Source organism: Equus asinus, chromosome 29 (assembly GCF_041296235.1).
Source record: "Equus asinus isolate D_3611 breed Donkey chromosome 29, EquAss-T2T_v2, whole genome shotgun sequence".
Lineage (NCBI taxonomy): Eukaryota > Metazoa > Chordata > Mammalia > Perissodactyla > Equidae > Equus > Equus asinus.
This window is the reverse complement of record NC_091818.1, coordinates 28,157,748-28,182,737: the sequence shown is the minus strand read 5'-3', so window position 1 is coordinate 28,182,737 and position 24,990 is coordinate 28,157,748. Positions and strand designations below refer to the sequence as shown.

The 24,990-nt window shown below is 35.0% G+C and overlaps 1 protein-coding gene across 2 annotated transcripts in view; it reads left to right on the top strand.

Moving 5' to 3' along the window:
• PLXDC2 (plexin domain containing 2) overlaps positions 1-24,990 on the top strand; it is a 406,735-nt gene that overhangs the window by 300,479 nt on the left and 81,266 nt on the right. For both annotated transcript variants that reach the window (XM_070501269.1, XM_014846019.3), the window contains exons 9-10: positions 8,895-8,990; positions 9,210-9,291. In XM_070501269.1, the coding sequence (XP_070357370.1) occupies positions 8,895-8,990; positions 9,210-9,291 (178 nt within the window). The remainder of the gene's footprint in view (positions 1-8,894; positions 8,991-9,209; positions 9,292-24,990) is intronic.

Below are 24,990 nucleotides of genomic sequence, written 5' to 3'. Positions count from 1 at the left end.
GGAAGCCTCCCCTCCTCTTCAATTTTTTGGAAGATTTTGAGAAGGATAGGTAGTAAGTCTTCTTTGAATGTTTGGTAGAATTCACTAGGGAAGCCATCTGGTCCTGGACTTTTATTTTTTGGGAGGTTTTTGATTGCTGTTTTGATTTCCTTACGGGTCATTGGTCTATTCAAATTTTCTGCTTCTTCTTGGTCCAGTTTTGGAAGGTTGTATGTTTCTAAGAATTTATCCATTTCTCCTACATTATACAATTTGTTGGCGTATAACTTTTCATAGTATTCTCTTATTATCTTTTGTATTTCTGAGGTGTCTGTTGTAATTTCTCCTCTTTCATTTCTGATTTTATTTATTTGAGCCTTTTCTCTTTTTTTCTTAGTGAGCCTAGCTAAAGATTTGTCCATTTTGTTTTGTCGTTTCAAAGAACCAGCTCTTGGTTTCATTAATTTTTCCTATTTTATTTTTAGTCTCTATTTCATTTACTTCTGCTCTGATTTTTATTATTTACTTCCTTCTGCTGATTTTCGGATTTGTTTGTTCTTCTTTTTCCAGTACCTTTAGATGCATTGTTAGAGTGCTTATTTGGGATTTTTCTTCTTTGTTGAGGTAGGCCTGAATCACTATAAAGTTCTCTCTTAGAACTGCTTTTGCTGTATCCCATAGATTTTGGCATGTCATATTTTCATTTTCTTTTGTCTCCAGGAATTTTTTGATTTCTCCTTTGATTTCTTCATTAACCCAATGGTTGCTCGGTAGCATTTTGTTTAAAATCCACATTTTTGTGGCTTTTCTGTTTTTCTTCCTGTAGTTGATTTCTAATTTCATACTTTTGTGGTCAGAAAAGATGCATTGACCCTTATATTTTAAAAATAAAATAAAAGATAAAAATTAGTTAAGAGTCCATAAAGTGTAAGAGATATTGTAGTGTTAATACTGGTCATGAGACCTTGAGCATTTAATTTCTATAACATTCTCTATATACAAAACTACCGTGTATGTACCTAAGATGCCATATGTATATAGCAGGCAATACCTGGCACAAAGTAAACACTATATTTATACTGATATCTATTGTTTATTCATCATCACCAACATTATTACTTTAAAAAGATAGTGATGCTAAGATGTCCACACCAGGGCCAAGTGCTCATGACAGTGGGGCCACAGGGATTTCCATTAAAAAACACTTGACACCCTGTCTCTGAAACTTTCTGACTATGACATTGTTTGTTTTTTAATGTCTTGTTGTCTCTGTCTGTGTGTATATATGTCTCTGCATCACCCTCTCATTTTCGTAAAATATTTTGTAGAACTTTAGAAAGAAAAGAACCACAGAGATCAGCTAATTCAATCTCCGCAGGTACAGATGTAGAAAACAGGTCTACATACAATGACTTTGATTATTCATTATAGAAATATGAGTGTAAAAACAGACTTGTAATTATAAGCATAGTGCATATTAATTCAGAGGAATTTGTAAAATAGCAGAAAACACAAAGAAGAAAATTTAAATTGCCTGGTCAATCTACTAGAGAGAGATAACAATCAATGTTTCCATGTACCTTGCATTCCAATCTTTTGTTTGTAGTAAATACACACAAACACACACACATTAAGAAAACTGGCATTATGGTATAAATATTTTTGCCACCTGTTTTTCTCACCATTTTTCAACACATTTTTTCTACAGAGCTAAATCCCTGTCTAAAAAGTGGTTATCACTGTGTGTCACAAATTCCTTTGTTTCTTAATTTATATAACCTGTCTCAGCACTGCTTTGTCATGTAGGTTGCTTTTCATAATAATTATCAGTAAAATGGTCCTGAACATCCTTGTTTTTACGTTTTTACACATCTCTGATTCCTAAGAATGATTGTGTAGCCGTTGAATGTTAATGGGTTTTTATACTTTGACAAATTGCTTTCTATAAAGGTTGGACCAATTTACTGCCCCACCAACATTATGTTAGATATGAGATATTCCTGTTTCCCCAAATGCTCTCAGACACTATTTTCATTTTTTAAACTTTGCCAATTTGATAAGTAGAACATGATATTTCATTGTTGCTCTAATTGTCTTTTGATTACCAGAAAGTTTTAACAGTGTCATATATTCATAGGTCATACATAATTTCCATAATTTCTTGTTAAATGGCTCTGTTAAGTCATTCTTTCTCAGCTTCAGCTTATGTCCCTCCACATCCTTTTACATCGTGTGCACAGGTCTTCCTGGATAAATGCATGGTTCTCACCAGGACCATTCAGACTTGTTTGTTTCTCTCTCCTTCAATTTAACGTTTTGAATTTGTCTTAATCTCTAGGATGCTGACCTGCCCCAGCATACCTCACCTTTTCTCCACCCTCTGAGCTTAATGAGCATATCATATCCAGCAAGAAACCCAGAAAATCCACTCATGCCTTTGTGGTTCTTTTATTTGAAAACTCAAGGCTATGTCATTTTAGCAGTATTAAAGTTATTTTAACACATGCAGAATTCTTGCACTGGAAATTAATCTGGAAAGCAGCTGACCTAACTTGAAATGATTCTAATACAAGTTATGATAACAACTATTTTCAAATCCCTTCGAATAGTCCACTGTAGTCTTCCCGCCAGCAGGACGTTATCTGGTTCTTTCTTCATATCAGTCCCTTTCTCATCAGCATCTACTCTTTCAAATTTATTGAGATTGTTCATGCTACAATGTACCTTAGCTTTGTTGGTTATTATTATTTACAGCTCAATAAGGAACATTAGCATTTTCAAGAATAAATCTGACAACTAATTTGGAGAGCAAATGCATTTTTAAAATACTTAGAGGTTCAGTGAACTTTTTGAGGGCATTGTATATAGTTGGCCATATGTGGTCTCTTTCTAAGCTTACAGACCAGGCAGCAGTTTTTCAAAGAACTTGACCAAAATTATGTTTACGGACTGAAAAAAAAATAACCTTAACAAACAAAAACAGAGATTTGCTTTTTACTGTTAAAAATGTCTTAAGCTTTAATTCTTAAAAAATTAATACCGTAGACCAGTACTGCCTAGAAGCAGTTTCTGCGCTGATGAAATGTAAAATGTGAACTATCCAGTATGGTCTCAGTAGCCACATGTGGCCACTATGCGCTTGAAATGTGGCTAGTGAGCCGGAGGAATTGAATTTTTAATCGGATTTAATTAATTAAATTTAATTTAAAGAGCTACATGTGACTAGTGGCTACAATATTGGACAGAGAGACGATAGACGACATGCACATATTTAAATAAAATATTAAATTTCAAGTATGATATTTACATAAACATACTTTTTACTTCTTCTTTGCCTTTTAAAAGGCTGCAATATTTTAGTTATGGTTAAATAATAAATCTTCTAATATAAACATTCCATTATAACCGATTTCCCTGTTACAAAAACAATTTGTAATTTTGATTTAGTGGTACGACACTTGCATTATAATTACTTAGCAACTATAATAAAAAACATGTTATCAAACTGTGGAAGAACTAAATAATCTTGGAAAAACTTGAAGATACTCTTTCCTTTCATTCTGTTTTATATAACCCAATTAAAACTCTTTCCGAAGGACTGAGCCTCACTTGTTGTTCTCAAATTTGTCAGTCTTTCTATTCATTTAAGGACAGATCAATCTACAAGTCCTTCAGTAAATTGTGTCATCTTACTTTCTCCTCAAAAGGAAAACACTTCAAAATTATTCATTTTACAGAAGATAAAATTGGCTTCTCTTTACAACACAGCTTCACTAAGTGCTTAGATTGTCAAGTGTGCACCAGCTCATTCGAGGCTCAACAAAAGGAAAAAGAGATGGAAATCATGACATTTTTCCCATAAAATGTCCTCTCAAAAAACTCTTCCAAGGTAAAAGCATTATGCAAAATGATATTTTATTGTTTTAATATATACATTTCTAACCTACCTTATTTGATTGACCCTGACTTGATTTTTAAAAAGAAGCAAAAAATTTGAAAATATTCTGTGTTAAAAGTCACTGATTAGTTCATTTTAACATATTTGAAATTATTTTTTAGAATTCTTTTGAACAAAAATGAATTCCCTCAAGGACTTCTGGTTAAATTGTTTCTTTTTTTTCCCTATTTATGTGTTCTTTCATTCACTGACTTTTTATCTGTACAACAATCTCAGGTAAAGTAAATTTTTACTGATTTAGAGATATACCTCTCACTTATTTAATAATATTTGAATTATTTTATTTATAATCTAAAATCCCCAAAGTTACAGAAAGGACTTTAATACATCATGAAAAATTCAAGACATTTAAATGTTCATTTATTCAACAAATATCTATTGGGTTCCTATTAGGCTAGGATTTATTGGTCCAAAGAAGAGAAACCCAATTTAATGTACTTTTATTTTTTTTCAAAATAGCCCTTCTTTTCATTACTCCACTCTGTGGTTGCCTTACTGTGGAAGGAATAGGAAAATAGCCAAAACAGTTCTCAAAAACAATCTAAACTGAATTTTTCATCAAATTCTCTCAGCTTTTTTTTGTTTTAAATTATGACCTCAGAGATTTGATTTTTTACTTGTTTCTTTCATATTTGCCCTCAAATTCAATTTCCCTTGCCTTATTTCTTACTTTTCCCCATTACATAGTGAATATTTCTACTTTAATTTACACTTTCCTGCTATACAGAGAATATTTCTCTTTTTAACTAATACTGATTGCGTACATTTATAAACATGCTCACGTCAATTTTTCCAATTGAACTTTGCTATAAGAAGTTTAGTATCTTGAAAATGTAGTTTTTTCCTCGCATGAATGCCAAACATCTGAGTGATTTGGCACCAAAAACTTCTTTACAAAAACTTGATTTTAAAATAAAGAAATCTTACAGCATTTCACCCAATTTCATTTAAGAAAGTCACAATCTTATTTTTCTCTCAGAAGAACAAATGGAGATTTAATGACATTTCAACTGTACATTATAAAAATCTCCCCATAAGTCTCAGGAGTAGGGAGCTGTGTTCCTCTGAGGGGAGCACCATGTTCAGATAAACAGTCCCCTGGGCCAGTGGGAATCATGAGGTTGGTCAGGTCTGTAGTCCACACATCACACCAGCCCACTATGACTCTATGTTGAGCATTTACTGTCCCAACACTGGGTCTGGTTCTCTTCTTAGGCAAAGTGATGACTGAAGGAAGTCAGGAAATGCAACTGGCTTAAGCCATTAGTAAAATATACATGAAGGGCGAAGAAAAGTGAAAATTGTTTTTAGATCAAGTTTGTGATTTCCCATATTCATGCTCAAGTTACTTATAAAATCTGGCCGTTTAGGATTTAGCTGTGTCCTGAAACTTTGCAAGCAGTGAAGGAATGACGAGAAGAAAACCTAAGAGGTTCAGATTAGCACTTCATGGACACCTAAATCTCCTGTTGCCTTCTCCAGTGCTGAATTACATTATTATTTAATAGAAATACAACTACAGAAGACATTTTTAAAAATTGAGGCTAAAGCATATTCTACTTGTAGATGCTTTATTTAACAACTTCCACTAGCTATTTCTGTGAATGCATTATATTTTTGTGCGGGACGCTTGTAATTGCTGTCATAGTGAACTTTTTCTCTCAAGAGTCTCTTTTGTCCCCTGAGTCTTCATGCCGGGAACGAACTTGTAGTTGTGCCATACATGCTATTTACACTAAAGAGTACTCAATAAACGATGCTCTGTGGTGAGCTCAGTTGGCACTAGAAAAGAAAGTAAGACAGAATAAATTAGGGCCAGACGTTAAGCATTCGCAACAATAAATAAGGAAATGTTAGCAAATCATTTACTTGACAATTCAGACAAAATATTAAGATATTTATATAAATATAAGAATCAGCCAATTCTGGAAATTACTCATACATTCTCTATGTGAATGTTGGCTTTCAAGACAGGCAAATAAACCAGATCATGGCTAATCATGCCACAAGGTACTCATTAAACTGTATCGACTTCAGCGAGAGTGGCTATTGATTGGAAAGGAGTCGTGGTGTTTCCATACGATCACTCTGTCCCTCCTGCGGATATTGCTCAGGATTTCTAACAAATGCAATTCAACAGCTACGCTTTGAATCATCGTCTTAAGATTTTGATTGCTGAGCTTTATTCTCTATGTGTTAGTCTGCTCAGAGATTTAATTTCAGTTTTAAAAAATTTTTAAAAGTCCATAATGGGTATTATAGTTCATCTTGGTTTTGTAAAGTTGTAATAAAACCGTTGAAGCTGTACCAACACTAAGACTGAATGTTTGGTATAGCATTATTTTGGCTGACTTTCTAAAGAAGACACATGAACTAAGTACATTTCTGGAATCAAATGAAAGCTTCTAGTATTGGCAGGAGCTACTAGTAAATGTATTCCTAATTACTTGCTTTTGACAGGGATATCTCCGACATACAACAGAAATGACCACTTGGAAGCTGTCATTGACTGGCAGGTCATCAAACAAAAATCATTCTCATGAATTTGGGTTTTGTTAAAATCATCTCCTCCCAACAGTCGGAAGTGTTTGAGGAGGTGATAGAACAGCATAGCAACAAAGGTCTTTCCTCCGTTTACCCCATATGCGTGATTGATAATTAACTCCCAGAGGCTTCACAGTCATTATGTCAGTAGTTTGAGCTTTTCAAATTATAATATGAAATGAAAAAACACCTAGTATTTTAAGCATCTACTAATATGATAGATACTGTGGAAACTTTACTATGAAAAAGACTCAAAAACCCTCATGCCAGTGATCTCATGGTAAAGCCATGTTATTTACTTCTGAGAACTAAATTGTTTAGCAAAATACAGGGGAAGCAGTGTATGGGAACACATCCTATTTAGACAAAGGTAGAAGCTGAGTAATCTTTTTGTATGCTTTAAAAGTTAAAAAAATAAGACATGATTCATGTACCTCAAGAAACCTTACTAAATATCATGAAATCAGCATTTTCTCTCATGTTTGATAAACTTTACACTTGAAAAGTATATGTGCATCTTTCACTTACACCAAAAAGAAATTAATTGGATTAGGGTTTGAACAATGTTTTCCAATCTGATAAACCTGAAGATGTACAGTCATGTGTCACTTAAGGATGGAAATACATTCTGAAAAATGCGTTAGCTGATTTCGTTGCTGTGCAAACATCCTAGTGTGTACTTACACAAGCTTAGATAGTCTAGCCTATTACACATCTAAGCTCTATGGTACTAATCTTGTGGGACCACTGACCATCGTTGACCAAAGTGTCCTTATGTGGTGCGTGACTGTATTCACTGAATTGCTCTAGAACCACTCCTAGCCCCAGAAGAGTTCATTCTGGGTGACTGCCTTCCCCTTCCTTTTCTAGAGCACAGTTTCGTGGTGAATAATTGGAAATGGGTGAAAGGATATGAGTGGAGAAAAGTAGAGAGATGTGTAGGTTGTAAGTAGGTGTTTGACTTCCCTCCTGGACAGGTAGGGATCTACATTCCTGAACACTGAGTCAGCTCGCTACCCTCTGGGCAGCACACTCCTACTTTATGTCCTAGAGGAGAGCATTGTCGGCTCTACTGACTTTAATCAAAATTTAGCTTTCTGTAAGATTAGATGGGAGACAAATTCCCAGAAGCTTGATTTCAGGGCCTTACAGTGATTTTGGTGAGTTCAGACCTATAGAAATTAGATCATTGTATGCAGCGTATAATCAGTATGATCCATGGTTGCCATATTGAAGCTAGACAAAAGTTATATCTGACATTTATTGAGTCTTGCAATGTGAAAGGGAATTGTTCTGATCAATTTTTATTTATGATTTCATTTTAAGTCTCAAAAAAACTCAGTGACATAGGTCCTATTATCTCTATTTTATAGATGGGGAAACTGAGCAGAGAGACAAACAAAGGAGCCCAAAATCACACAGATACTAAGTAGCAACACTGGGATTTGAACCAGACAAACTGTTCAAGAGTGTGCATTATTAACCACTATGACATGTGATTTCCCAAGACTGGATACTATGATATTTTTAAAACAACTTACCACCCCCCTATAATTCCTGATGGATATGGTAGTATTCAGGAAATGCAGCCCTGTCATTATAAGCATTCCAAGACCTAAATAAAATACTGATAACATTACTTTTCCATTGAGATTTCTCAAATTCAGTCAAGCTCATTAATATAAGGCTCTGGGCTTTTTTAAAAAGGGGATTTTAAATATATTTCATCAACATCTTGTTTTGTTATAAAATGTTTGTTTATATTTATATGATTTTCAATTATTAAAGTTTTTGTCAAAGTCTCCATCTAGCCTGTTCCTCAGGGACACTGCTGGATTTGCTTTTGAATTATTATAAATGCTTGCATGTACTCTAAGTGTTAATTACTAACCTTCCTTAGATATGATACTATATATTTAATAAATAACAATACCAATTTATTTTTAATAATTTAAGTTCTGTTTTTACTTTAATTAGAGAAATTTATTTAAACCTCTAAAGCAATCAGACTCTTATTGTGGCAAAAACTACCTTTACTTGTGAGAAATTTTTAATTGTTACCTGTTCCTAAAGGACACAGTTTAGCATAAGTTTCAGAGAAATTGTGGCATCTTACTTTCCTTATTTTATATATCAAATTTTTCAAAATATATGGCTCTATCAAGAAAACATCTTAGGTATTCTCTGGGAGACATTGACTTGGAGGCATGCTAGCTAAGGGAGATATCTGAGACCCTAAATCAACATTTTCAATTTCACTGATAAAAAGACGTCTCAGTCTACAGGCAGATGATTTTCAGGGTTTTGATTATTTTAAATCTGCATCAGATGAAAAGTATCTAATTCAACATTCTTTATTAAAACACTGTTGTTTTATAGGTGAAGAAATTTTGAAAGTTTGTTTTTTTTCCAGATGTCCGAAGAAGAACAATTTATGAATACCACCGAGTAGAGCTCCAAATGTCAAGAATTACCAACATTTCAGCTGTGGAAATGACCCCATTACCTAGTAAGTTAACGTGCGAACACAGCTGGTAGAAAAGATGATTTACAAGTTTGGTGATCTGATTTGTTTACCAATAATGGTAGCATTGTGTTTGGCGTGTGCGGGTGTCTGCATCCTGTATGTATATGAGAATGAGTGAGTGATTTTTATTTTGGTTGAGTCATCTTTTTTTCTCCATGCTATCAATTGGTCTTAATGAATCTCTTCTCTCTTATTTCCTAGCTTGTCTCCAGTTTAATGATTGTGGCTCCTGTGTATCCTCTCAGATTGGCTTCAACTGCAGTTGGTGTAGTAAGCTTCAAAGGTAAAAAATAATATGAAAAATTTAAAAATTTTAAAGACTTGTTGCTTTTACTCTTCTGTTGAATTTTAAATGTGTCAGGTGTGTTGATTAGATAAACAGTAACAAGTGTATATATGTAAGAAAAACAGTGACGAAAATGCAAAAAACTATTCAGAAGTGGGAATTCTAGTATTTTTGTCTGATTGATCAAAATTACCAAGAACCTTCATAGTCAATAAGGCTATTATCTGACATTCATTTATAAACTCTACGGGGCTTAAAATAGATGATGATTGTAACTGATGAGTCTATAAATTGATGCTTTTGGTCCACATTCTTCAGAAAGCATGGTGTGAGATATCTTTACTATAACAAGGACGCTTTTTGTCTAATCACATGTACATTCTTACCGGTCAAGATTTTCGATGTAGCAGCTGAGGTGAAGGAATGAAGTGACATTAACTGGCCTCTACATAAATAAGAACGTGTGGGTTTGGCCTGTCTTGTCCCTAACTGACTTTGAAGCTTAAGCTGTATCACTTTCTGATGTTAAAGAGGTTTACTGATTTTTATGAATGGCAAAGAGTATTTTTCAGTCTCTGGAGTTTTTTGGAGACTGAACAATCATTTGTGGGAAATATAGAGTGAAGACATTTAAAAGTGTTTTGTTATTCACTCAACCGTTTTGTACATCAATTATGTCCCAAGTGCTGGGAAAGCAGCAGTGAACAATAAGGATGTGGTTCCAGGCCCTGTGAAGCTTACAACCTGTATGGGAATATATCCCCTCTCACCTTCTGAATCTATGAAAAATCTACTTCTTTCTCCAGGTGGAGAATCGAGACTTCAAGCTATTAGTCAGTGAATGTTGCGTCAGAACTTTCTGTTGTATAAGCAGACTGTGTCTTATCATCTTGCTGCAGCATATGCAGTAATGACAGAGGCAGGTGCAGGAAAACTTTAAAAGTTATTGAAATATAAAGAATAGATTGCCACTTCTTTGATAACAAGCTTTAGGAAACCTGTTTAAATTGCTAACTTTGGGGTAACCACTACATTATTGTGGATAGAACAATAGTATTTATTATAACCTCTGTTTTTTTTCAATTTAACATGTTGTTCCAATAATTTCCTTTGTGCAATGTTTCAAATAACGGCAAAGCAAGCAGGCGATTGGCATTCTTAAAGGTGGATTTTATCTTAGCTGTATCTCCAGAGTGGGAGACAGAATTGTACAGCAGAGTGGGAACTGCTACACAAGCAAGGATTTGTAGTTATTTATATCATATTTTGCTGACATTCCATAAAAATTACACGCATGTCAGAAGTTATTCAAAATCTGTCTAGATAACAAGCAAAGTAAATCTAAAGGGATGGCATTTTAATATGTATATTTAAGTAATACTGAAGTCAGACATGAAAAATGCCCGGAAGAACTAAGTAGAAGGCACTAGTTTGGGCTGCATAGCTAATTCACGTTCCAGTTCACTGGTCACCTCCTCTGAGAAGTCACCCTAAACCATGAGTCTGTATGAGCTACCCAACTCCCGTGTTTCCTCCGCATCCCGGGCAAACCTCCATCATTAGCATTTAACACAGGGCTTGTGATGGACCCTTGTTCATCTAATCTGTCTCCTTTGCTGGCTCTGGATTTGTTAAGGATGATTTGTCCTGGTATCTTCAGCACTTAACCATGTATCTACTGCTGCAGAAAAATGGATGAATGAATGAATGATGATTAGGTTCCAAATGAAAGAATTGTGGTTAGGCTTGTCTGGAACCAGAGGATTTTCCAGAATGAGGGACTTTTAGTTGAGGGAAAACCAGGACAAGTTAGCCCTTCTAGTCAGGGTACTATTAGACAATTCTTGACTGAAATAATGTAATGGGAAATGAAGACTTTGGACACTAGTCTAGAAACCTACTTTCCACAAACCATTTTATTATGGTTTAAAAAGAATTTTGGTGGAAATATATGTTTAAAGTTCCAAACAAGCAATTTTGACAATCAAAAGACATCCACAAGTTGGGAACTGCTTTCTACTGTTAATTCTTCCATTTTATTTATTTATTCATTTTTAAAAGATTTTATTTTTTTCCTTTTTCTCCCCAAAGCCCCCCCCGGTACATAGTTGTATATTCTTTGTTGTGGGTCCTTCTAGTTGTGGCATGTGGGACGCTGCCTCAGCGTGGTCTGATGAGCAGTGCCATGTCCGCGCCCAGGATTCGAACCAACGAAACACTGGGCCGCCTGCAGCGGAGCGCGCGAACTTAACCACTCGGCCACGGGGCCAGCCCCCTGTTAATTCTTCCATTTTATTGAGAAATTTCTCTGCCAGTTGTTGTGCCAAGGAATTTTCAAATGTATTTAGCTCGTACAACATTTTTACAGTGGAGGAAGTTGAGGCTTACAGGAACTAAGTTATTTGTATAGGGTCTCATTGCTCTTGAGTGATGAGTTTGGAAGTGCCCCTTGATCCGTGTGACTCCCCAGTCTGTAGGCTTGACACCTCAACTGTTCTGCCTCACACCTGCCAGGCTGCAGGTGCGCTAAGCAAGTTAATCTTCATCGCTGCTTGAAAAACAGCAAATATACCACTGAAAAAAAAATATTTTTATAATTGGTGTTCCAAGAAAGTGATATGGTTTTGAAATTGACATAGAAGCAGAAGAGAATCAGGCAAAGCATAAGACTTTTCCATATTATTGAAAGCATAGTTTTTTCTAAGTTTAATGGAAAAAAGAAAAGGTAGTGATGCATATGAATGAGGAAGGAATTCATCAAAGATCACTACTAAAAATCTACAAGTTTTCTGCATGTTACTATTTAGTATTTTGTTGAATACCAAGCATTGATTCAAAATCCTGAATTTATTTTTAATTCTTCAGCAACTCAGTTATATACATATCAAAACCTGCTTAATTAATTGGTTTAACTATGGCTCGTTGCACTTTTGTTCAACTTAATTTCCCCACTGCATTTTATTAATTTCTCCTAAGGCCTGTGAGCTTCAAAACTTTGCTTTTGCTGCCCAGAAGCATTTCCCTGGACTTCAGAGCTTTTATTAACAAATTCAATAAAACAAGAAAAGTCTTATCCTAAGCAGCACAAAAATTGCCTCTCAGATTTTTTTCTTCCATTATTCTTCTTTCCTCTTATGTGCTCATTTATCCCTGGATGATAATCAGTTGGTTGTGATTATTGAACTCTCAAGTTGGGCTTGCCCTAAAAAGATTAGATAACTTTAATTGATTTGTTTATTTCCTTTAATTCTAAGTTTTTAGGGAGCAAGAAAACTAAGGCAGAATGTTTGTAGTGGCATACCTAAGGTCTAAAGGAATTTGAGTCATAAGAACGTATGGATGATGAAAAGTGTTTACTTAGAATAGGTTGCCCATTGCTTCTAGGTAAGAATGCTTTTGTTTCTTCACTGTGAATTGAGAGGATCTGAATCAATAACTTTCAAACATACCTTTCTCTTCACTGATTCAATAAAAACTTTTGAGTGTCTCTGTGTTCGAGTTACTATCCTAGATTGTGGATTCAGTGGTGAGCAAACAAGGAAAAAAATCACTTCCTTCATAGAGCTTTCATGTTTAGTATGGCAAGGTAATTTTTAAGCAAATAGAAATGCAGGAAGTAGAAAGAAGGCAATGTAAGGGAAAATATAGCAAAATTGATAAGAATAACAGGAGATTACTTGTTGGTATCATGCTAAGCAATCTTGGTTTTTTGAAGACACCTTGGTTTCATTAGCCATCATCAAGCAAAATTTTATTTTTTAATTGAAAATATATTTTGGCTCTTAAAGTATTCATTCATTCACTCATTTACTTAAAAATTTATTGAATGCTTTCCACTCTAAACAGCAAGCACTGGTCTAAACACTAAGGTAGTTAGAACCATAATCAGATATTAATCAAAGCCAAAGCTGTCCTGGATCTTAAAGTTTAGCTTATTAAGCTGGAAAGTAAATGAATTAATAAGTAAACAAAATAGTCAGTTGATGATGAGTGATCTGTTAAGTTTGAAAGAGCTAGTAGTTGTTCTGGATTGGGTGGCTAGGGAAGGCTTCATGGAGGAAGTGACAATAAAAGTTAGATCTTAATGACAGAGAACCACCTACACCAAGGTGAAGGCAAAGAGTATTTGAAAGGGACTGGCAAGTGCACTGGTTCTCAAGGGGCTCAAGCTTGATCTGATGAGGAAAAGAAAGAAGTGCAGTGAGTTGGGAGCATTGAGGGTTGAGCATGAAGGGTGAATGTTATCAGACGACGTCAGAAAGGTAGCAAAATACCAAGACATAGATGACATTGTAAGCCAGAAAGGGTTTTATTCTCAGGGTGATGAGAAGACTTTAGATTTTAGAAGAACTTAAGCAGAGGAGTGATGTGATTTCATTATATTTAAAAAATGCAACTCTGCCTACTTCAAAGAGAATAGTTGGGTTTTGCTTTTTTTTTTTTTTTTTTTGAGCTTTTGTGTTTGGGGCAAGATTGAGAAGAAGGAGAATAGTAGAAAATACGTGCAATAACCTAAGGAGGGGTGAGAGAACTTGAACAAGGAAGATAATTATGGGGATTGAGAGAGATGAATGAATGTGAAGCATATTTTGGAAGAAGACACATTACTTACCAATGGATTAGAAGTGAAGGAAGAGGAAAAGATAAGAATCAACACTTCCTGCGGTTTTGTTTGAACAGTTTGGTGGATGCTGGCACTCATTTTTTGAGCTGGGTAAGACCACAAGAAATAGAGACTAGGGTGGGGAGAAAGAAAGGGTTTAGTTAGGGACAAATTCAGTTGAGATGCCTATCAGACTTCAAGTAGAAATGTTGAATAGGTGGTGATAAATAAGCCAGAAATTAGATTAGATTAGAGAATCGTTATCTTATAGATAATGTTTAAATTCATGGGACTGAATGAGATAAACTATGGAGAGAGTGTAAAACGAAAATAGAAGAGATTCCAGGAACTAGCCTATGGCATGGCATAATGAGGATAATGCTAATTTTCCATTCCATAAAATTATTTTAAAGTATATTTATACAAATGTACATTTGTATAGACAGAGAATATCCCTGAAAATATACCTAAGGGACTGGTAACAATATTTGTCTCTGAGGAAACTATAGTCAGCAGGGAAAGGCATGAAAATGAGTGTTACTTTTCATTATGTACTTTTTTGTATGATATGAATTTTTGCCACACGAGGTTGAAGACAAAAGGAGGAATCAACAAGGGAGAAATAAGAGAACATAAATTCTTTAAGGGGTAGGAACCCAGTCTTACTTATTTTAGTGTCTTCCACAGCACTCAACACAGGCAATCCAACATATACAGTTAGACCGAATTATGCAGATAAGTGAGGCCAGAATTCTCTTTCCTGAGAATTCTAATTGCTCACCTTGGCTGTTACCATCCATTGGCTTTGTTAGTTTCAACCAAATGGCTATAGAAAGAACTAACCTGATGCTTGGAATAAAATGTCAACATTTATAATTATGCATATTGAACACTGAGGAGTTAGTTTCTTGGTGCCTCACTTTTAAAGAATTTTCCACCTTGTACTTACTTAGCTCCAATCAAGACTGGTACTGGTAAAAATGTGGGTATAAATACATTCCATGATTCCACGCATCAAAAGAATAAATAGAATAGGCAAACTCTTACCAATAGTAAAGACTGTATATACAGAATAGTAGTGTAACATATTTACTTAAGAAGAAATATGAGATGAGGGAGAGATGTTTCTTAACAACTGCTCTATATTTTTTTCAACCTATTATTTCTATTCTATTTCCCTGAGCATGCTCTTCTTCACTAGCTGTTATTTTCCACTGAATGAATTGCACTTCCTTGCAGTAGCGAAAAGGAAATAGAAAGAAATGATCACATGTAATATATTTCAAAAATTTTGAAAATGTATTAAGTCAGAAATACTGGCTAATAATTCACTAACGATATGAAATGTATTATCAACCTAAATTGATTAAGGATGAAAAACTTTTTATATAGGCACAGCTAATTTTTGAAAATAGAATGTATTCATATTATCATATGCTGCTTTAGCGTACGGAAATGAAACTACCTAAGTTTGGGAGGAAAGAGCTGGAGAGAACAAATTTAAATAGTGCAGCCAATCCAACCTTTCCCCAATCAGTAATCTTATGCTTCTGAATAAGAGCACCAGGAAGACTTGAATATACCCTTCCCCTTTGGTCTTGTTCCTATGGACCCCTTAACACAGGCACATTTGCAGCATTGAGCGTGACTCTAGTGTTTAAAGAAACAGTGGGTACTTTTCATACCACCTGGTCCCCAAAACAAGCCAACAGCTTTATCTAGGGTCAGCCAAAAACCCCACAGGCCGTTCTGATATTGAAGAAAGAACTGGTTTTATTGAGAGACAGAGTTTCAGGCTCCTGAGAAACTGTACTAAGGGAATTCCAAGCATATTTTGACACATTATGACTTTTGCCTGCTCACTCACCTCAATATGTAGCCCTCAACTAAGGTGCAACTCCACTGTAATGCTTAGAGGGCCATGTAAAGCATTCTGTTGTCTGGTTTAACTATAGGGTTTAATTTAGTCCAGGATTTCAAGATTGAAAGGAAAGGATCAAAAAGAGATAAATGGGCTCATATGTATGGTGATAGCTAAAACCCAGACTATTTGTGGCGAACACAATGCATTGTGTACAGAAACTGATATATAATAATGTACACCTGAAATTACACAATGTTATAAGCCAAGATGACCTCAATAAAACCAAAATTTAAAAAAAGAGGGGAGAGAATCTGAAACTCACGATTGTTGAATGACAAGCCATATACTCTTGGAATATATGGCCAAGTCTGAAATTTGTGAAATTAAGATCAATCAGTAGTTAGAGTCAGTATAATTGCACTGGTTTAAATGTACCTTAATATCCTGGACAAAGCCATAGCGTGTAACCCTTTTGACATTACGGTCTAAGTTCACATTTAAAGCTGTTAATAGAGTACACATTTATGTGACCCTTTCACATAAGGAAACCCCATTGGCTTTGGTAATAAGATGTGAAGTTCAGACCTAATAAACAAATAGAAGCCATTTAGGAAATCCAGGAGCCCTGATCCAATATTAATTATAACCTTAGGCTTATTTCAATGGATTGGGGTAAGATATAGTTCTGCTTGGAAGTACACCTAATTTCAGATGGACATTTAGAACTCACTAAGCTTTAAGAATTTTAAATAAACTTTTATTGATTTATGTTCCAGTATGCTGACTTACATTCAAATTGCAATCACCTCCATCTGCTTATCAGAATTACTAATTAGTAACATTTTGATACCAAAGATGTTGCCATTTTCAGTATGTAAATCGAATGTCAGGTTTCAGTGCAAAATATGAAGGTATTTGTAACTCTAACAAAATCGATTTTTGTGTCTTTAGTAGAAGGTATGTCCTTGCCGAAATATGAGATCCAACAAAATTATTTAATTGAAGAAAAATTAATTGGAATGGTTTATTGTCACACTGCCTAGTCATGATAGAAGGGAAGAAGAGAATCGCTGGTATTTCTGATTGAAAGCATCAGAGAACCATTGAGCTTTAATTATATACACTCAGCAACGATGGGTAAATTGCCCATAGGTCTGAAACTGGTGACCACACTAGTCCAAGTGTAGGCTAAATGAGATTCTTTCTCTTTAGTCTGTTCTTCTTAAGTGTATTGGGCTTTCAGTGTCTGGGAGTAACAGCCAGCCATGGTTCAAGAGGAACCCAGAATTGAGGAAGCATTCCTCAGTTATTCAAAAGGAATCGAAATTCCCAAAATTGATACTAGAGAGCAGACCATGTTTTGCCTTCTGAGGTGGTTTAGACTGAATGCCTAGTGGCACAGCCAACAATTGCCTGACTAATGTTGGACAAATCAATAAAGCTCTTTGACCTTGTATCTTAAAATGTGAAATACGTATGTCATCCACATATATTTGATTCTTATATTCTTTAAATCTGAGTAGCCCCAAGTTCAGTGGTTCTCAAATATTAGTACGGTTAAGAATTGCCGCAGGAACTACAGAGAAATCTGTAGCTCACCAAGGAATTAATATTCAGTAGGTCCAGAGTGGAGCCCAGGAATTTAAGTTTTTAATAAACCCCTTCTGGGGATCCTATGATCTGAGATGACACAGTGGAAATGCTGACCTTGCACGTATGGGCTAAGAGTCCCGTAAGCCTGCAATGGTTATGCCAAAGTTGTGTGGAAATGCTTATTCTTAATTTGAAGTAGAGAAATATTATAGAAAAAAGGTTCTGAAGATAAAGATGTTTGTTTAAAATCTCTTAGGACTTAATGAAATAGGTCCCAATAAAAGAAAGCAAGAAGTCTTTTTGTTTTTGAGCAAGATTAGCCCTGAGCTAACATCTGTGCCCATCCTTCTTCTATTTTATATGTGGGATGCTGCCACAGCGTGGCTTGAGAGGTGGTATGTAGGTCTGCGCCTGGGATCCAAACCTGCAAACCCTGGGCCACTGAAGCAGAGCATGCGAACCTAACGGCTATGCCACCAGGCCAGCCCCATAAAGCAAGAAGTTTTTGTATATTTAATAAACAAATCAGAAGATTTTAGAAAGTTCTTAGCCACTTAAAATCATTGGAATATTTTTGATTTCCAAATTTTTATTAAACTACTGCTACCAAAGTGGAAATTCACTATTCTAAAGAAACTAAGGTGCTTCTAGAAATACTATACAGCCAAGATAACTGTTTCTGATGTGCAATGCTTGTAAGAGGTGAATTGCATTTTGAACTTTTCCAAGTGCAAGACCCTTTATAATCCTTTAAAATTTAAATAATCTTAGCATTTCTATTAATTACCTTGTCCTGAAATATAGCATAAACAAAATGATCTTTGACGAATACAAAATTAAAGTCTATTTTTTCTTCTTTTTGAGCATTCCAAGCCTAGCTTTAACCAAAATTCCAAGCCTAGCTTTTTGTGTGAATTAATTATAACACTATAATGAGGTATGATGTTATTTTATCCATTACATGAAAACATTTCGAAGTGTATTCTGACATAGAGAATTTTGTTTTTAAGTTAAGTAAGGTACTAGTAACAGGGTTCACATTTAGGGAAACTGCAGTGACCTGGAAATTGGCATAAAGAGAGAATATTACTATTTCAGTATATTTCCTTTGGTAGAGTTTGAATTTTTATCATATGCACATATTATCTACAGTGAATTAATTAATGAGCAAATAAATATTTTTAAAAGAAAGCAAGGAAATATATGTTAAATTATATTAGGAAAATTTGGACACTCAGAAAATTCTGCAGTTAAAGAATCTTTCAGAAGCAGAAAATTATCAATACTGGATGGATAGACTGCATTTCTTTCCTCCGGAAACACGGCATTGTATTTACTAGCCTTTTGGATATAAAATGCATGTAATTCTTTTCTTTTTTCAAAAACATAGTGTTGAACTGTGTATTTTTGTCTTTATCTATCATCTATCTATCTATCCTCTACTTTGCATTTTGGTCTCTATCTCCTTTTGGTCACTGGCCATCTGCCAGTCTCTAAGGATGGTTGTGAATGCAGAATAGAAACCAACCTTCTTTTTTCCAAACTCTAAACAACAGGTGCTGGAGCCAAGTCTCCTGATAACTGAGTCCCACCCAAAATATCAAGGCATTTGTTTAAGTTGTCTTTGATTTTCCAGTCAGTGAATGCTGTGTTTATGTTCCATCTGAGCACCATTTGGCAAACTAGAGATAAAATCTGTGGAATTATTTAGCACCACATCTGTTTGTAGCTGCTTTTTCAAGATGATCCAAGTGATTTTTAAGTTTTGCTTATGTGTTAACCAACTGTGGCGACTGCATTTTATATGGTTATAATTTAGAAAACTAAACTTCAACAAATACAGTCTAACAAACATGTAAGGAGTATCTAAAAATGGAGCATTTTAGTGCTAAATTACATATTTTATTTCCTTAGCTTGCTTGCACTAATACAGTATTGAGTTCCCCTTGAAATAATTAAAAGTTAATTGTCCGAGAATGAAATTAAATTTGTTCAATTTAAAAACAGTAGGTGCTAAGTTATTATGGAAAAAAATATGATCCTTAAAGGGCAAGGAAATAAAAATTTACAAACAAAAAAACAAAGTTCATAGCTGGCTTCTGTAAGAGAAAAAATCTGATGTGATTATTGGGAGAACCTTAGATTAACAATCTTAATAGAAAAGACTGACATGATAAAAGAGAACATTCAATAAAAGTAGCTTATAGTTTAAGTATTTGTTTTGCTGGAAATCTAAAGTCAAAATACAGAAAGACATTCAAAATACAATATGTTCATACTCAAGCCAGTTCTTTCAATCCTTATGTAAGAAAATGATAAAAATATCATTGGGATAATTTCTGATTTTTTGCTTTCTGCTAAAATGTATCTCCAAGGAAAGTTGGAATATGACTATCTTATATTTCTTGACATGAACATAGTACTTAAGATTTTTATGAAATTTTCTAAATACTAAGGAGTTTATTTTCTGTCAAGTTCTGAGTAGAGATACAATCTTACCATGCCCTGGGTTTTGAGGAAAATTTTATGATAGGACTTTTGTAGTTTGTGGAAAAGTGCAGGAGGTCTGGTAACTCAGCAATGTGTGTAATCATCCTGTTATTTCTTTAGTTCTAAGAACATCTAGGTAGTGCTATTCTAAAGGTGTATCTTTTTATATAACTTTAGGGCAATCTGACCAAGCTGGTATACATTATTAGGGAAGACCAAAAAAAAGATATTCCAGGATAAAAATAAGATTTATTGGTTAAACAAAGATCAGCATTCAAATTTTCCTTTTCTGGAGTATTTTAGAAATGGATTGGCTGATTCTGGATTAGTGAGACTCATTGTCTTTCTCCTTCCTATAGAGCCATTTTTTTCTCTTGTACCTCAGCTCTAGAATTTTCCCTTCAATGGCAATTCATAGTCAAGGGGGAATTATTCTCTCCATATATCATGACCTTGGCTGCAATGATTTCTAATGATAGGCTCTCCTAAAAGGACGTAGATTTTTATATTCTTAAAATAATGTCTGTTGACCGCAAGAGAAGACCTCTGTGTTGACCTATGGCCTGATCCCGCATTAATCTATCCCTTCTCTGCACTGCACTAACCCATAGGTTTATTTGATCCTTGTCCAGATTTCCTGCTGCTGCTGCTAAATTGCATGAGCTTTGAAAGAAAGGACGGGGGTTGTTTTAAGGGTAAGAATGTCTTACATGTGGAAATACTTAAAATAATTATAATAGCTACCTTTTATTCTCTACTTTCTATGTGCCAGGCATCCCAGGAAACCCTTTACTTCCACTAAAGTCTTTTTAATTCTATTATCTCATTCAATCCTTGCAATCACATTAAGAGGTAAGTGCTAGGATCACTGTTTCATAGATTAAGTCAATGAGAATTAAGAAGGTTGAGAAGCTTAGCCAAGGTCATGGAACTAGTAACTGGTTGGGGTGAGGATTTAAAATTAAAATATTTTGAAGGATGGATGGTTGGAGAGATGAAGAAAAAAAATAAACGCTAAGGTTGAACTCTCTCCATTAGCCTTCTAGACCTAGTCTTAGCACATGTAGCTTTACCAAGTATGTGCGTATGCTGGAGGAGCAATTCAAAGCAGTAGATGTCCCTCAGAAAGGAGGAGGAGGTCCCTCCCTCGCCTACTAAAGGGGTTTCATGAGCTTATTTACACTAACCTCTATTCAAAACTTATTTGAATGGTTTGTTGTAAAAGATACATGTAAAGTTTCCTTTAACAATAATTGAGGTTTTAGTCGTGCAAAGTACATGATTGGCAAGATAGAGTCCTCATGAAAAGAATTAAAACCATGATTTGGAGGAAATGATAAAAAATAGCATGGAGGTAGAGTTCCCATGGGAAAAAAAGAGATTTGTGAATAATCTATTAAAACAGCATGCAGCAAAAATGGTATATGAAGATGTTCTTATTTCGTATAGAATTAGTCTTGCATTACTTTTTTCTGTGTTAAGGTTTATACTCATATATCAGAAGATGGAGCACAAAGGGACCTCTGCGTCACCCTCAGACCCACGCACTCAGTTTATGAAAAGAGAGAATAATCCTTGGCGCCCTATTTCACAGGAATGTGCATAAAATACTTCAGATGCTTAAATTTTAGTATGCAACCACAAACCTAGATTGTCTAAAATAACAAAGTGAACAAGAATACATATATGGTAGGAGATGAATATACGAGAAAACTTGACTAAAAGACTTGCTAAAGTTGAGCACCGAATTTGTAAATAGAAAGGAGTATGAAGTGTGAGAATCAGATTCCTCTCCTTATGCCCAGTTTTCTCAAGACAGGCTTGCTTTAGGCCTGTTGTCCCAGTGTTCCAGTCATTTCTATCTCAAAGTGTAGTGGTTTGCCCCATAATTTATATGATCACCCCAACTAACACCATTCTTGGAATCCCTGCTATCGTCTAAGTTTTAACCGCATTTGTGTACTCAGAGCCTAAGGCAGAGCTGGAATTTCTAGGTGAGTTCAATTATTCTCCATAATGGAATTCCCGTGACAGACACCATATGGCCCACCAGCCTGAAGTGCTTACTGTCTGATCCTTTACAGGGGAAGTTTGCCAGATAAATGGAGGATGTATAAAAAATATCTTGATTGATGAAAAAAAGTAAAATATGTCTTCACAATAAATTATTTTGGAAGAAGACATTGACTATCTGGTTATGAGGGGTTTAGTGAAGTAATCAGCGACACTGGGATAAATGAGACAATTCTGAGTCTCACCTAAGGAGGCAGACGGTAAATGAAAGCCCAGGTCAAACCAATATAATAGTGTTTGAAAATGAGTAATAAAAAAATTTCGAGGGTGTTGAAATACTGGGTCTTGTGGGGTGAGAGAGAATAATGTGAAGATACAGGTCTAAATATCCATTCTACCTATGCTTATATAGCTTTTACTATAAATATTTTTGTATCTGGTTACAGGGATGTGCTCTGAAATACTGTCAGTTTCATTAAGGCAAATCTGAAAAAAACCCGACATATCCAAGAATGCTTCTGTTAACATAAGGTGACACTGACTGTATTTCATGAAGCAGAAAATTGCTTCACACCCAAATTCTTAAAATCTTTCTTTTTTGTCCTCTTTAATAAGACATAGAACATTTGTACGCAGGAGCTGCATAAAATTCTTACAGAATTAGCATTTGGTAATTTGATATTTTATATGCCTGACAAATCTGATGTAGAATAAAGCAAGGAAATAAGGAAGCAGAACACTGTTTATGACCAGAATCATTTCTTAAAGTGGAATGAATTTACTAATGCATTGTTGGTAAACTCCGTAAGGACCTGTACCTGATGTGGTCTTAGATACAGATCCTTCCAGGAGAGGTCACAGATTTACAATGTAGAGAGAATAACAAAAATATAAACAGAAAACAAAGCTATGAGGTCTGACCGGTGATGTACTGGTTAAGTTTGCATGCTCCACTTCTGTGGCCTGGGGTTTCCCAGTTCAGATCCTGGGCACAGGCCCATGCACCACTCATCCAGCTATGCTGTGATGGCATCTCACATACAAAATAGAGGAATATTGTCACAGATGTTAGCTCAGGGCCAATCTTCTTCACCAAAAAAAAGGGAGAGAGAGAAAACAAAATAAAACTTTATATATACTAAAAGCCACTACTAAAATTACACATATTATTTTTATAGGCAATGATATTACAAGTTAGACTTTAAGAAGCAAATTGAACTGAAATATCTATATAGTTATATACATATGTACTGCAAGTTTGAGAATTTCAAAATACATAGCTATATATATTTCAAAATTCTCAAACATGCACTTTTTAGATAATAAGGGAATTATCTTCTGTAACATTTTAGCAAACTCTGGAAGTCTTAGAAGTGTGTCCACCAAAAGCAGTTTGCCTCTACTTGGAATAATCACTCTTGAAACTTTAGGAGATGAAGCTGAACTCACAATAAGCTAAAGGTGTGAATGGAGAAACATAATGTTCTTTGATCAAAATAAATTGATGAAATGGAACAATGACTATCTTCAAGTTTGAATGATTAATGTAAGAGAATATGGACCACCACATAGGTATAAAAGGATATTCTAATTTAACCTGGATCTTAGAAAACTTATCTCACAAATAAGATATCTCTTGAAGGATATAGAAGCACATTAGCAAAAAATTATTAAACAAATATCTTTGAAGACATAGTGTTCTGCTGGTCATTATAAGATTCACTCAGGTATGATTATCTGGCATTATAACGCCTTGAATTGCATTTTCTAGGGACATCCAAGAGAAAAGTTGCTTCTCTTCTTAGAGTGCCCTGTCAATGTTGCATTATCATATTTTAAATGAGCTCATAGTACTTGTCTGGAAGATTTAATTACATTGTAAAATATAATGATAACAAGCCTAGATTAATTAGTGGGGTGAGGTTTACAAATGATTTTCAAACTTTTTCTTCCTAAGCAGGAGAAACATTTTTGAAAAGTGAAACTGCAGATACAGAACAGATAAAATCAGATCTCCTTGGGTACAGTTTATGGCGGGGATTTCACAGCCAACCTCTCCCATCTCCTCCTCAACCTCTACAGCAGTAGTCGAGGGCATCTGCAAAACTAAACCCTCAACTCTGGACAGAGCTTGAAAACCTGTGATTACTGCAGGTTCTCCTAGCTAAAAGTGCTAAGCTTCCTAATCCACCCATTGTTTCTACAAATCATTTGCAAGGACCCAAATCCACTGTGATTAGAAACACCTTGTCTTTTAAGCAATGAGAGAACCAGAGAGGAAAAAAGGAGAAAGACAGAGAGAGACATTTATTTGTCTGGGATGTTTTATCGATTACTCTTCCTGAAGAGGTGGGGACAAATGTAATGGCCTCTTGTCTTCCCCTATAGTCCTTTCCTAAATATTTATGGTTCAAAACAGGAGTAAGAAAAGTTCATGCTATGGTTCTCTGAGAAACAAGAAATACCATCTTGATCCGTTTCTCTGTAAATCTCAACATTCCAAGAAGAATTCTGAAACTTTTTATAGTAAAAATGTAAATTAGGATAAGGACCTTTCTTTGATGGGACAATTGTCTCATGAAAGGAATTTCTGGTTCCTCACCAGAGTCCAACTTTGCTCTCTTGGCAGAACAGAGGTTAGTTGATTCATGCATCACTGATGTTCCGAGGAAGACAGACAACTCTGAAAGACTGGGAGCTATTAATCTGAGCATCATAGAATAAAAATTTACTGGTGAAAGGATAGCATTTTACAGAGACACAGCACACCTAAACCCCCAAGACTTGACGTTCCCTTTTCTGAGCCAACAACAAAGTAAAAGCCACTGGTCTTTCTGTCTACTTTTATGCATTTGAAGGTGCTATATTTAAGTATAACATTTGGTATGAAGTCAAGAAATTTTAAGAAAGGTTGTCAAAAATTGGAATCCTGAAAAGTCCGGTAGGTTTATCTGTGATTGACTGTTTGCTTCAATGGCTCACAGCCATGAGGAGGAAATCTTTCTCTTTTTTTTCCTTTCCCTGAAGACTCAACTCTCACTTCTGTTCTCCCAAGATAGCAACATTGAATGCTTGGAAAGGAATTTTTAGATTCTGAAAGAATTCATTCATCAAAAGGGGAAGATTTCTCCTG